Consider the following 15,249-nt stretch of genomic DNA (forward strand, 5'->3'; position numbering starts at 1 on the left):
GGTAAGTACACAGGTACGTTCGGCAACTGAAGGCGGAAAGGTAAGTCGAAGAGAAAGGTAACGGAGGAAGGGGAGGAACCAAGGCGCTCGCGTCGAGCAGGTATTTGAAAATTCAGGTGAATTCACGGGGGAGGCCGAGAAGCCTAACGTATGGTACCGTGCGAAGAAAGGGAGGGTAGATGAAAAGGATCGGATGAACAACGACGAGGATGGTTTTCGTCGGCGACCTCGGGTAGCGGTGGTAGAGTCGATGGCAACGGTAGTAACGGTAGTGGAAGTGGTAGCGGTGAAGGCGGTGGAAGCGGCGGCGGCGGCGGCAGCAGCTCGAAGGCGAACGTGAACGCGCGTGCGTGAGCGACGTCGCCGCGCGACGCAGCAGCGACGTAGCGACGACGACGTCGACGAGGACGAGGACGAGGACGAAGCGGCGGCCGAAGATCGCCGAGCGGACGGCTACGCGGAGAGACTACGGCTGGCATGGTGTGGGCCGCAGCACGGCCACAGTGTTCCAAAAGTCGGCACCACGCACGAATCGTGTTACGCGCGACGCAGAGCCACCAAGCTGCGTCGTCGAATCGCGCTCGGCTGGCCTCCGATCGAGTGCTCCGTCGAGCGCAGCCAGGGAACGCGAGTAACCAACAGCTGGCTGCTGTCCGATTAGAGATCGATCGAATCGACGACGACGACGACGACGAGGGCCGGAAAACTCGAGACTCTGTTTGCGTAGAATCGTCAGTTACCAAGACGAAGACGACGACGACGTCTTATCGTTGTAGAAGATCGTGACACGTGAACGAACAGAAGCAGTGCCGTGGGCAAACGATAAACCGCGAGTGATCATAGTACTCGAATTGCCAATGAGAAGCAGCGTTAGCTCGAACGAAGACAAGCCGAGACGACGGTAAGTTCGAGCCGCATCGTCGATAGGACGCGCGGAATCACGTTGAAGAAGACGAAAAGAAGAAAGGGTTGGCGAGAAGGAAACAAGTTGGTCCGGTTCGGCGATAGTATTGGAGTTGAACGAGCGCGGAACCGTTGAACCGGGGAATCGTGGAACCGGGAAACCGTGGAACCGGGGAATCGTGGAACCGGGGAACCGTGGAACTAGCGGAGATCTCCCTGGCGCGCGATACGCACAGTGGCCGTACGTCGTGAGTCGTGCGTCGCGAGTCGCTCGACGACTGGGTCGAGCGATCGGTAATCGAGAGAATAGTCGCGATTAACGAGGACGCGAGTGTGTCGTACAGCGATACGCGCGCTGCTTCTCGCGCGGTGAATTTCGACGTTGAACGAAACGAAACGATCGCCTATCCTTATTGCCGAGATTCTGTGTTTAGTGATAAAACGCGTATTCGCAGTGTGCCGCGTACACGATACGCAACGACCAACGACGACCACGACGATCACGACGATCACGACCACGATCCCGGCCTCGTTTCGCGTAGTACTACGGTGGAGTGTGTGTGCGTGCCTCTATGGGTGAGCGTGTATGTGTGAAACGCGGCTGAAGGAATCGACAAATAGTCGCACTGCAAGACGGAAGGTCGCGTTGCTTCGCGCGTATACTTGGGAGAATTCCAACTGGATAAATTCGTCGTATATTCGTGAAAAGGGTAAATTATGCTGGCCGCAAGCGGCTGAAAAATACCGGAAAAAGACGTTAGACAGCAACGAACGAACAAACGTCGTTTGGACGGTAGCTTCGCGCGAACGACGATGGTCATCTCATCGAGCGGGCGGTCGTTCGATAACTAACAGAATGCTACGGAAGCAAAGTTGCTGGCAAATTACACGGCCGCGACGCGTCTTTGTCATAGTTTAGCTCGGTTTCCACGGTTATTTGGCGAACTGTCGTGTGCAAAAGAAAAAAAGAAAGAAAGAAAGAAAAGAAAGAGCAGGAAGGAAGGAAGGAATCGAGGAAAACGGCGAAAATAAGAGAAGCCAAATATCGGTGTAGTTCGCACAGCTTCCGGGCTTCGTGGGTGTTTTTACGCGTACGCCGTGGATCGATAGTTGTCTCGCGAGCTCTGGTCGACGGGTGGTCGACGACGTCCGTGCCGACAGCCAACGAAGTCGATTTATCTCGAATCACAGGGCAAAAGCGATTCGAAAGCGAATCGCCAAACACAGATTCTAAAAGAATCCGTATTGTTCGACAGGGGGATCCAAAAGGAGTTGGTCGGCGAAAGGGACCTCGATACGATCGACAGGATACTCGTGGATCTTGGAACCCTGGCGATTTATGGGGGACTTTAGCGCGACCAGCCTCTTCTCCAATAGTTTGTCCAGCACGACGAAATCTTCGATCGGTAGCAATACCGCGAGTCCCGGTGTAACCGTAACGTCTTCAACGATGCAGGACGATCTGTTGATCGAGAAACAAGCCAGTGGCAAAGCAGCGCCGCTATCGCCCGGTACAGGCCTGGAAGCCGTCGCTGGACTAGAAAAGGCGAAAGACGCGGTCGAGGTCGAGAGTATCGCTATCACGCCGACGACGCCCTCCTCTACGGAGAAGGAGATCGCCTGTAGCACCAGTTCGGCGCTTCAGAGTTTTTCCGAGGCGGCCAGAGTGCCGAGCTTGTGGTCATCCGCTCCGGATGACACCGGTCTTCACGCGTTACCGGTCAACGGATCCATCGCAGCGTTTCAGAACTTTCCGACCGGTGGTCCGACCGGGTTGTTCGCTGGTACCGGTCCAACCGTCTCGGCTGGTACGCGTCGCGCTATCACGGCTAGTCACAATTTCCCGCAACAGCACGGTAACGCGACCGCTGCAACTACGAGACACGGACTTCAGGTCTCGTCCGCTCAACAACAGCAACAGCAGCAGCAGCAACAACAGCAGCAGCAGCAACAGCAACAGCAGCAGCAACCGCCGCAACAACAACAGCAGCAGCAGCAACAGCAACATCAACAACAACCTACAGCCACCTCGCATCCGGGAGTTTACCTACCTGGAAAAGGTTACGCGGCTTGGTCCGGTGGCCCGCAAGCGCCTCAACAATGGAGCGCTGGGCCGCAAGCTGCGGCGGTCGCGAGTCCCGGCCTTTCGCCCTGGAATCGCGGCAGATCGGTACCGAATCTTCCTCCCCTGCACTCGTCCCTGCACGCCGCTGCTGCGGTCGCCGCAGCTGCCGGGCTACAGGGCAGGAAACCGAGTCCTACGTTTCCCGGTCATCCGGGACCAGCGGCTCATCCCTCCTGCATCAGCCCGGTGAAATTTCGAAGAAGCACCTCGTATCCCGGAAAAGGCAACATATATCCGCCTCAACCTACGCCAACCTTCGAAGTTACCACCGCCGAGGACAGAGATTTGCTACAGCTGCCGCCGTTTCAGCAGGTTAGAATCTTTATTTTTTCCTTTAGCTTCTCTTCTTTCTTCTTCCACGAATTACTTCGAACTTATCCGACTCGAGATTAACCCGTAAGACTCGACCTAAGAATACGCCGATCCAATCGATCTCTTCCGAGATCGTCGAACGTTTAAAGTTCAACGAAGGAGCCGCGATCTTGCCGATTTCAGAGCGAATGGAGTTTTTATTCCGTTATCGATCGTTCACCACCTACGAGAAAGGTTACTGTAGCGGTATATGGTTCGCTCGAAAAAGTATATACCGGTAGCTTTAGCTTCCGCAGTTTCGTTGGTGCACGCATTCGATGCCAGGTTATGCAACTGCTTCGAGACATGCATTTAAATTTAGACGGTACAACGGCTGTTTGAACGGTTTGCTCGCTGTGAACGGTGCAACGTCGTTGTTCCTAAACGGAACGTTTCGTTCCTCGAAATTCGATAAACATTCTGAAACGTGGTTCGATCTACTTCGAAACTAACCTAAATCTTACCTAAACCTATTCCGATTCTCGGCTCTCGTCGATTTCGCGTATCAACGATCGACGATTCGTTCTTTCTTCAATTTTTTCGATTCGTTTGGTTATTCGTGTTGGCCACGCGTAGCTACGATAAAACACGAAATGTACGAAGGTGTGGGAGGTTAGGATGGCGCGTAATGCGCGAAAGCACTCGTAAAATATCGGCTAACAAGCAAACGCATCGTTAACGTAACTTTCAAATCGAGTTTATAGTATTTAAAAAGAAACGGAGAGAAGAACTTTTCCGATGTACTTATTTTGTTATTGATGTCTGACCTAATTCCTTTGCTGCGTGGCAGCTCGAACAGCTCAAACAGTGTCTAGCAGAAGTTTAAGCTCAGCTATTTTAGCCACTTGTCAAAAATAGACCTGCATACTATCCGGGAGAAATGGCGGATTCTGTTATGCGAGCTATTACCCTTCGCGCATCTTCTTCGACGGTTATATTTAAATTATATGCATTATGATACTTATAAACTCTATACTCGTGTTTTATACATCGCGTACGAACAAACGAAATGGTAAGAAAGGAACGAGAAGAACGGGCCATAGCGGAACGAAGAGGTGAAATATCGAACGAGAGGATGGCGTGTAAGATTAATTTTGTTTGTCGTTAGGTCGGTCGTTTGGTGTAGGAAGGTTCTCTTAATCTGTAACAGGCATCATAATCCAATTACAACTTATCCGAAACCCAGTTGATCAAGGTTCGCGGTATCGCTCCAAGTATGTCCGAAAACGCTTCGGAATTGATTCCTTTTTTTCAAATATGCGTATATTTACATTCGTCACGATCGACTCGTTCGTTCTTCGTGTTGGCGTATTTCGCGACATTGTTCTCGATAAGTACGCGTGACGTGCATTTGTTGTACGTAACGTCGTACGTTCGTGCTGTCTGTTTTACGGCTCTAGATATCGACCGTGTTCTACGTGGAAATTTCTGCTCGATCAGTTTTTAGCGATCGATCGTATCGGTATGCTGATATTTACCGAAAGGTAATAACGTCGTATATTCATCAAAATATCATCCCTCGGTTTGCCGCGTTTATCAATTGGGCGCGTTCGAACCAGCTATACCTACGCACGATGAAACGAATAGAAGAAGAGATCGATGCTGAAACAAATGTCGTTCGTTGAAGGGCAAAACTAGATGCACACGCGATAATCCGATCATCGGATATAGGAATCTACGTGGGACGTTCGGACGTCCACTTTCCTCCACTATGATTATCTCCCTTCTATCGTGACCAGCTAAGTAATTTGCTTTCTAATAGATATTATGGAACATAGAACGTAGTATAATAGAATTTCTATTCTTCTAGAATATTTTATCATAGATGTAACTTTAACTCGATAAAAGTCTGACTAACGCAAATGTATTTATCGTAATCCAGTAGCGTGTGTAGATTACCGTAGTTCAAATATATATTTCGTCATTAATTTTACCAGTTATTATATAACAACAGCTCGCTAATTAAAATAACCCTAGCGTAGGCTTTGTTTCATTCTCCGATCGTTGATATTTTTTCTTCCTGGATCTGAAATACGCCACGTTTCCTCGTTCTTTCCTTGTCACGTTAAACGCTGTAACGATGTTCTCGTAATATTCAACGAGTTGAATTATTCCGTATACGATAGAATTTTAAGGAGAATTTAAGTGGAAGTTTAGAAGGTGATTGGAATAGCGCTGCTACCGTACTCCATATCTAGCCGTAAAATAGACGATAACAAAAAAGCTGGCTGTGGGTAGTCGATCGAAAGGAGGTTGTATACTAACTGGCAATGTGGCAATATACGGCGATACGCGAACGAAGCGATTCGTCGAACGCAACGGAGTGAAAAAATACTCGGGCTCGAAGTCCGATAACTCGTCGGTCGTCATTCACCTTGGAAGCGAATCGGGGCACGTGCTCGTAGACCGGCTGGCCAGCCAGAGCCAGAGCAGCAAACCAATCGAAGACGAGCACCGATTACGCCTTGCGTCTCTCTATTTACGCGTGCGCCCGATTTACGCGTGCGTTTTCCCCTAAATTCTCCGCGGCTCTTTTGCTTAAAACCAGGCAGCGGATCTTGCGTTCGAGGGTCACGGGAAAACTAGGCCAAGTTCCGACCACGAGTTTGGCCAACGAGCCGATCGAAGCCAGCGTCGATTCGAAAAACGTTAAACGCGCGACAAGATAAAGTTTTTTATTGACTTTACCTTGACGCAGTGCCGTTACACACAGGCGTCCGTGTACGTATATCGATATATGTATATGTATATATATGTATATATATCGTTACGAAACACGTGTACTACTCTGACGAAACGAAAATGCAAGCAACACCGGCCCTATCTACTTGATAATTCTTCCATAAGTACTTTCATGCTATCACGATTGTTTCGCAACCGTGTTATGCGTCGACGAAACCAAGAAACCGCGTATCAGTGTCTATTCGTGTTTTGGTATTTAACCAGTATCACAACGTAGTACGCGTATCAGAATGTAGGCGGAGACGCGTAACATCTGGTACGCCAAGTGCACACCGATAGAAAAGAACAGGCGGGAAACTCGATAAAAGTCGATTTCGGTTAATCGGTCGACAGGCTTGGGTCAGACGCATACGCAATCGCGTGGAATCGTCTCGTTTATAAAAAATCCTGTCCATGTCGAATCGTATGCAGGAATTTCGATAGCTTCGATACACGCCACGTTCTAGTTAAAAGCGTTAATCGCGTCGTAGCCGAGCGTTTTGGTCAATTCGTCCTTGAAACAAACGCTAAACTAAGAACCTTACTGGTCGCCATATCGGAAGGTGCGATACCGATAGCCAGCGCAACGGAATATCGTTATCGCGAGTTAGGTTCGCATCCGCGAATCAAGACGCAACGACGATCTTTTTCGACTAATTCCGGTGACGCGGTAATATATCCGGGGACGTTAACCCAATTTAAGATCCCTCCTATTTGAATTCGAGACTGCGCCGGTGCGGAGTGACCCGACCCGGTATGAGGTTTATAGGTCAGTCCGGTTTCGCGCGATATAGATTTTTCGCGAGCCAGAGCTCGACGGTGTCCCGCCCGTTGCGACCTCCTCGGAATCCACGCGTGCACCATCGACCGACTCTCTTTGTCCACTCGCCGAATCCAAATCCACAGCCACGTTCGCTTCTTTCTTTCTTTCTTTCTGCTCACGAGCGCGCACTTACAGAACCGATACGATGAAAAATTATGAAGCTCGTATCGATCGGTTGCGTTACACAAGCTCGCAGCTTATGTAATAAAATACGGCAAACTGCAAGGCGCGCGACCCTGCGGCGCTGCCAGAGGGTGTGCGCGAAACTACCCTCTATCGAACGCAACGGCCGACCTTACGCCGTTACTCCTCCATCGTTACCATCGAAAACACGGAACACAGCTTTTTCGAATCGAAGCTTTCGCCTGTAAACCGTGCCCTCGACTCTCGACCGATTCGTACAAACGACAGCGTTATTTCGCTCGCCAAACCGACTAACAAGACTAACATATCTCATCAGCTAGCCGTTCTACGTTCGTTCTTATCAAAAATTCACAGTGTTTTTCCAATCACGACAACGTATCGAGATAGAGAATAAACGTACATCTTAATTACGAAAACAATGGAACGATACTTCTAAGAATAGAAACGATCGACGATCGAATCCAAATTAGGATTTCTCTTCGTGCTATCTTTTTGCGACAAATAAATTTACCAAGATAAGCTCTCTATTTTGGATCGTTAATATCAATCGCGTATCTAGATGTTGCGCAGAAAGTTACCGAGTTCTCGGTTACTGAGAAGCTCGTATAAAGGTATCAGAATGGAACGACGGAGAGAAAGCGTGGTTAACCTTGCACACTTTATCGGCTAAAAACGCCATCTTCATATATATATTTAGATATATATATATCTCGTCGATAAATGGTAATGTTGCAATTAAGCAGAAACTGGACGAGGGTGTAGATTGCCGAGGACGAGCAGACGCGCACTGAACAGAGCGAACATCGACGGCAGCGCTCTACCTTTTCCGCCCTTCTGTCGCCATCAATTTACCCTCACCATCGACTGCTTCCACCCCATCCTTTCCCTCTTCTCTTCTCTTCTCTTCTCTTTTCTTCTTCTTTTCTCTTCTTTACCTACCTCCACTTTTTGAATCCCCCCTTTTTCTCTCTTTCTCTCTCGGAAGGCTGTGTTCCTTGGCGTATCTTGCTTCGTCTTACCGTGCCCTGCCGTGCCATGCCATGCGGTGGCGTAGCGCGCCCTGCCGCACCTCTGCTCAGCCCGGTTTCCACCGACGGTGACCTAGTTCCGGACAGGCCGCTGGAATCGTTTCTTCCGCACATGCCTCGGGATCCAGGTTACACCAAGCTTGTGCCTCGCCGCCTCGCTCGCTCACTCTGGTCTATTCGAATACGAAATTTCAATCAACAGCATGGATTTTCAGGCAAAATTTGATCAATAGCACGGACCGGTCGTCAAAATTTTGCTTGGCAGCGTCAATCGTGAAAATTTGACGCGGAACCTTCGATTCTCAAACTTTTCCTTCGAAGCGTCGATTATTATAATTTTATTTAAAAGCGTCGACGGTCGAAATTCTATGTAATAGCAAGGATCGTCAAACTTTTGCTTAAAAGCTTGCATTTTCTACCGCTTAACGACACAGTCTCCGAGTTTCAACGTTGCTTGGCTCGATATCGGCGATATAGCAGGTGCTTCGACGTTCTGTATGGCGTTCTCATTCGTTGCGAGGATTCTTTCTCGGTTCAACACGGTCTGCGTTTCGTCTCCGGCGTAACAAAGCGATAATTGTTTCTTACATGGGTGCACGCGGTCTAATGGATATTCCGAGGAAGACAGAAGCGAGGAAAGGGTTACGCGCTTTCGCGCGTCGTCCAGGTGGAATATAGTCGCGTCGCGCGCGTTCGAGAAAAAGAAGAGCGCGTTTTAGAGGATAGGAGGCGTCGGGGCGCGGCGAATTACGCGCGTCTGGTTCGTCGAGCGAAAGAAAAAGAGATTGCACGAGTACAAAACACGCGTAGAACAACGGCCGCGAGAACGGTCGCGTCTAGACCGGCGGGATGCACGGAAATGGCGGAGCCGAAGATGTATACGCGTTTGAATACGTGCACGCGCGTATACACTCGCTAACAATCCCTTTCACGCTTCTCTCCCTTTATAAAACCCACCCCCTTGCGTAATCTTTCTCTCTTCTTTCGAACGCTCCGAAATTCTCCACGCAAGAGCGTCGTCGTCGTCGTCGTCGTCGTCGTCGTCCTTGCCGTGCTTCTACGACGACTCTTTGTTCGTTGGCTCGCAGCATCCTCGTCTCGGAGGGAACGACGAAGCCAACTTGTACATCTTAGCAACGATTTATATTTAAGTTACACAGAAGATGATATCGTTGAGTCGTATTTATGGTAACGAGTAATTAAATTCGATAGGAAAGAGCTAGCGCGGCATAAGACGAAGGACGTGGCAGCATTTTGCGGGTCGTAATCATTGGAAGTAGGCCAACGTTGTCGCGAGTACACACCCTGCGATCGTATAGCGCAGAATCCTAGTTCGAATCTGCTCCGTCTGCGACAAACTGCTGCGCGGCCGTGGCGCATTCTCTTTGTTCTCTGGTTCAATCGTTAGAGCGAACTTTAAACACGAATAGATTAGAAAAATTAACGTTCCACGCTAATCGCAAAATGATATTTGATTTCGCTCTTAAATCGAAACGAATCGACTAACGCGTATCGCCTAACACTCTGTATCGTTCCCTTTTTCGTTTCTTTCGTGACACGCGACTCTCTCTCTCTCTTTCTATTATATCCTATCTACGTTCTATTAACGCTAGAACTAGAGCAATTCTCATAAAAATTTCATAGATTCACAATGACGCGTTCTTGCCGTAACTAGCAGGATCTATGTATCATTAATAATCGTTATTTTTTCGGAAAATATAAAACCAGGTGTTCTATATTTCTCAACATTTGCGTCTACGCGATAAACTGACCGCGATATCGCGCATTAAATAACATCTGTATACTCGTCTTGCGAAACGTACGGAAGAAAACAAAAACATAACCTAAAAACACTAACCGATCGAAGCTAAAGTAGAGGGTAAAAAGGGAAGAAAAGGAATGTATAGGTAAATGGATAAGCAAAGTTAAGAGGAGAAGCAGAGGGGTAACAAGTGGAATAGGGGTGGTACTGTGATGGAGCCTGCACGGAGGTTGCTGTCGACGCCCTGCCGTCGCTTCCTGGTTCCCCTATATTGATTTTCCAGCGTGCCTTGCGTTAGACGGAAACGAAGCGACACGGCTAGAGGGAGAGGAAAGGTTGCTCTGCGCTTGTGCTTGCACACGGATGTGTGCGCGTGCACGGAAATCGGCTAGCAGGGTGCTCGTGCGCTCATTCGTGATTCGCGCGTTTCGGCATGTGTGGGTGAGTGTGTGCGCGCGCACCTCGGTCACGTTTGCAGCAATGTGTGGGCGGCCTTAAAACCAAAGAAGGGGAACTAGGTTGGAACACGGTAGTGTTAGAGAGTCGGTGTTCACGTAGGAGGGTGGAGAAAATACACCTCGCAGTTCCAGGTAATACGAAGAAAACGCGAATGCGAAAAAAGTGGGGCTACCTTTGCAACTTTCGCCCTGCACCAACCAACAACGATACAGTAATATACGTGCTATATGCACGCTGCACGGTGTTCGGAAACGCGTGGACACACGTCTATTTCTATCAAGATGTACTTTAATTAGCAAAGCACGAAGAACTTGACTTTTACGATCACCCTATCTTCGTTCAAGAGGATACTACGACCCGATTCAATCGATCTTTCAAAGTCGGCGTGCAACGATATATTTGGCGTTTGCAGTTCTTTAAGCTTGTAAAATTATTTCGTCACTCGACACATACTTTGTCTTCGGATTCTTGGCATAACGTAACGACGGGTCGAGAGAATTAATTCGTACGCGCTGGCTTGTAACGTTTATTTGCCAGGACAAGTAAACAAAATAGGGTGAATTTATGTTGCGGCTCAAAGTTTGACGATATTCGCGTGCTTTTTAGCTCGATTCTCCTTCTGCCTCGTCCATCGCCTCGCACTCCTCTCTCTTTCGCGTATTTTAAGATCCTTCTTTCCGTTCTCGAATACTTTTGCTAGCCGCGTATTACTTACGATCGACCGATCGATCGATCGAACAAACGTTAAATACCGACGTTCGGAATAGGCATTGCCGTTGACTTTATAGCGATAGATCTGCGATGCGCGGTAGGTTAATGTTTCGACCAAAGGAATTCCCTATTTCGTGAAGCGGTTCGTGGAAATGAAATAAACAGCGCATTCTGCTATGAAACGAGTTCAGTAGTAAAGGACGACGCGTGGTCGGACGCTTCGCGATCGATTCGCTTCCGAATGATTCTAGGACGCGTATAATCGTTGCTTTTCCTCCGTTAATTGTTACGTCATTTTCTCAGACGCGTCGTACATTCACGGTCAACTAACATTCGTAATAATAAACCTCCCTCTAGACGTTTCTTCCTTTTTCAATAAATACGACTTAAACGTCGCAGCCTGTTTATTCAAATGCCGATCTTTGCTGTGACTGGCGGCCCTTTTTGACCGAAGCCTTAGGAAAGAAAGCGCAGGAAGCCAAACGATACAAAACCGACGTACTCTCAATGACAAGCGAAATCTCTGAAACAAAGAATTTCATTTCTGTCTAAAAATAGGGATCTTAGACTACGGCAAGCTAAATCGTTCGTTCGCGCGTAACCTTCTCCGAGGAAACTAAACTCGTAACTTTGCTTCTTTTCTCATCTCCCTCATCCTTCCTTTTCTTCTTGTCTTTGGTTACTCTATTCATCGGAGAGCGCGACATCGCTGCCGGGTAAGTTTTCCATCGAGGTACTCGGTCGTCCTCAAAAGCCCTTTCTCCGCGAGAGAGGCTCGTTTCGATGAAACGCGATAACGAGAACCGGTGAAAAATTAAAATTCGTTCGCTGTAGAAATTGCGAATCGAGCGAACGCCTCGTAAATCGTGTTTGCCAACGATCGGTTTCCCGCAGTTGGCGGAATATTCGAAGCGATTCGTTGGCCTCTTCTTACGACCTGTTACCAAACGAATGGACAAACCGTCCGATTTCCCGCTCGATGCAAGCTGAATAACAAACGAATTTTACTGTTTTTGCAGGATCGTATGACGACAAATGGAAATTCACCGTTGGACAGTATGAGAACGTTGGAGCATTACTTGAGCGACATCATGCGAGGTACAGCGGATACCTCTGAACACGTGAAAGGTAAGTCGATTTTCCAATGCTCGTAATTAAACGTAGACTCGATGCTTCCGAACTTCGCCGAACAGAAGATGCGATAATCCGCAAATACAAAGTTATCGTCGTTCGAAAATGTTGAAAAGTTTATCACACGATGAAAGACTCGAGAACCTAACGAAAGGTTTCGTCTACGCGTACATGTACGAGATACGATCGTCTCGATGTCTCTTCGTAATTTGATCAAACTCTATCTGAAGATCGACTATCAAAGTGACTATAAAAATTCAGTATTCAACGGATACAAAGAAAACGTAACAGAAACGGGAGAAGGTTTGGACGTTAAACAAGATTTGGACGACGGTGCGTAACGAAACAAGTTCTCGAACGTATATAACGAAGTAAGGTGGTCGATAGGCAAAGATCGTAGATCGGCGCGCGGAGTAAGACAACTAGCTTTCCGAGCAACGAGACCAACGAAAGAGCCGCCGAACCGACCACTTAACGCAGACCAACCCTCCTCGACACCCTCCACTCGACGCGACTCTACACACTTTACTCGCTCTATCCCGTACACTCTGTGCGATTCGACGCGACTGTATCTACACGTCCAGCTTGAGCTTCGCGAACCAACATAGAGACCGAGCCGAAAGAAGTAGGAAGGAGACTCGCAAACGCTTTGCGTCTCGCGATCCTCTGCCTCTCGCTTCCCTTCTCGGTCGCGATCTCGCTTTCTTTCTCGCACCTACTCACCCTGTCTGCGAGCTCCGACGCAACCCTCAGACAAGCGGTCTCGCGCCTGCAGTCAAGGGCAAGGGTGGTATCGCGAGGCCTCTTCTTCCTTAGTGGTCCGTCTACACACCGAAACCGTACGACGCCACCGACATCGACCACCGGAAGGACCAAGCGACCCATGTCGTCGCCAACACTCCCGACGATACCGCGCTCGAGTTCCCACAGCCACGCAATTTATTCGTACGTCTTAAAATCGACTACTCTGGTTGTTCCAGCACGAAACGCGCGCGACAAGAAGATCCTTGCCAAGAAGCTTGGTAGGATTTAGCAGCTTCTGGTGAAAGTGGCTTCCTTCGTTGACTCGAGTCGCCTTGGTTCTTGCAGGTCGATAAATTTGCCTTCCCACGATGAAGCGATTATTTATTCACGGCGAATTATGTCGTCCTTGCTCGATAATTTCGCAGTTAATAATATCGCCGAGTCGACGAGTTACGAGTTACAGGTTAGAGACTCGTCGAAACGACTCGTCGAGTTTCGCGAATGATGCGAGAAGCTGCAGAAAGATGAAATAATACACGGTGAACGTAGCAGCGGGGATAGGCATAGAAAAATATTTTGGCCAAGCTACTTTGTTCGATCGCGTAATTATCGGCTCCCTCGGAGACCATCGGAGACCATCGGAGACGTCCTGCCTTTCCTTTTTAACTCGCCGCAAACCCTCATATAGCCGTAATTAAAATCTCTTCACGATCGAAATACCATCGGAAATAACGATCGGCCGGGGACAAGCTCGCGGTAACGAAGAATAGATCGCGACGATAATTTCCGATAGAAATTTACGCTTCGATAGAGGGCGGAGAGAAAGAGGATGGCTGGAAGAATAGAGGAGTTATAAGGAGTAACCCTTTCGCAAAACGACGTCTAGTCGAAGATACTCTTCGATGAAAAACGAATAATAGGGTTGAGAGCTAGGATGGGATAGCAAATCGCCAGAGTGCGAACCCGTCTTTATTCTAGAACAAAAACCTCTCTTGAGGCATTGTAAGGCTCGGTTGAGTGGGCGTGCTTGCTACGGCGCCATCTTTAAAAGTGTCAGCATGGCACTTTAAACCGCACCAGTAGGTCAAGTCTCGGAAAATCCGAGTGCAACCTCGAGACGGCAACGATAGTCCGGCTGTATATACGTAGCGTCGCGTAGCCATCTTTTGGACCAAAGGAAACACTCTTCGCGTCGTCCTTCGTTCTAACCGATGAGCGTGTTCCTCTTGCTAAATGCCGAGGAAAAGCGGAAAAATCGCGCCTTAAATTCGAATACACGCGTATCGGCGGTCGTAATTATTCGAGCTTAAATTCGTGGTTCGGGTTTGCAGACTTCGTTACGAAAGCACGAAAGGAACGATCAAACGCACGTTAGAAGCCACATCGAGAGAACGATCACGCTACTCGGACTCTAACGATCGCGTGTTTCGCGTCGATAAGATCCTTTCGAAAATAAGCGGATCGATTTTGCGTTATCGCTGCGTTTTTATACTGCATCGCGTCGCACCGTAGTTAAACACGAACAATGCTTAAGAATAATTTCCTTCCGCTCGGTATTTTTACGGACCAAGATTTCTATCGATTACGGATGAAAACTATAACCCGTTTAAATCGTTTCGATATCGTACGATGAAAACAATATCCCGCGTGAGCGAACGTGTCCCATTGATAGGATCGCGTGCGCGCACTCGTCCAGATTATCTCACGGCGAGTAACTAGCGGTTAACTAGCGGCCAACTTTCCGTCCTTGAACGACACGGGCTTTACGATTGCATTCTCTGACCTATATATCGCGCATACGTGTACCGTGTAATCGGTTAGTAACGCCGACGGGATTCATAGAGGGTGGTTTTACGCCGCGCTCCAACCATCTAGGGTTTCATTGGATCGTGCTTTCTACCCCTCGTTCCCTTTCTATCTTCTCGCACACCCCATCTCGCTACTGCCAACAAACGCTACGCCTGTAATTGAAAAGGTGAATGGATAAAAAGGACACCGCGTAAATACATAAATACTCGTGCGCCTCTACTCGAGATTCGATCTGTGAAGAAAACAAGAATTAATCTTCCGATGCAACGTTTCGTTCGCTTTTTCTTTTCTTTCTTTCTTCTTTTTTTTTTTTTTTTTACTCTTTCTCTTTCATCCCCTTCTTTATCGAGGACGATACGTAATTTAGTAGCGAGATTTTTCACACGATGTAAACTAGTGGTTGCGACGATATCGTCAAGACTTTACATATAGCAGCGACGCTGCGAGATTTGATAGCTTCGTATTTTTAAATAGCAAGCTAATCCGAGTTACGAATTTGATAACTCAGAACTGTAAGTTATCTCGAAGCTACTAAATT

At 48.2% G+C, this 15,249-nt stretch overlaps 1 protein-coding gene across 2 annotated transcripts in view; it reads left to right on the forward strand.

Annotated features, from left to right (window-relative positions):
- The first annotated feature begins 20 nt into the window (after positions 1-20).
- The window catches only part of Orb2 (cytoplasmic polyadenylation element-binding protein orb2), a 61,147-nt gene continuing 45,918 nt past the window's right edge, over positions 21-15,249 (forward strand). Inside the window, exons 1-3 of one of the 2 annotated variants that reach the window (XM_072015689.2) lie at positions 21-901; positions 2,160-3,340; positions 12,047-12,155. In XM_072015689.2, the coding sequence (XP_071871790.1) occupies positions 2,243-3,340; positions 12,047-12,155 (1,207 nt within the window). In that variant the 5' untranslated portion in view covers positions 21-901; positions 2,160-2,242. Of the gene's footprint in view, positions 3,341-12,046; positions 12,156-15,249 lie in introns of both variants that reach the window. The other variant, XM_072015688.2, reaches the window with a different exon arrangement.

Source organism: Bombus fervidus, chromosome 13 (assembly GCF_041682495.2).
Source record: "Bombus fervidus isolate BK054 chromosome 13, iyBomFerv1, whole genome shotgun sequence".
NCBI lineage: Eukaryota > Metazoa > Arthropoda > Insecta > Hymenoptera > Apidae > Bombus > Bombus fervidus.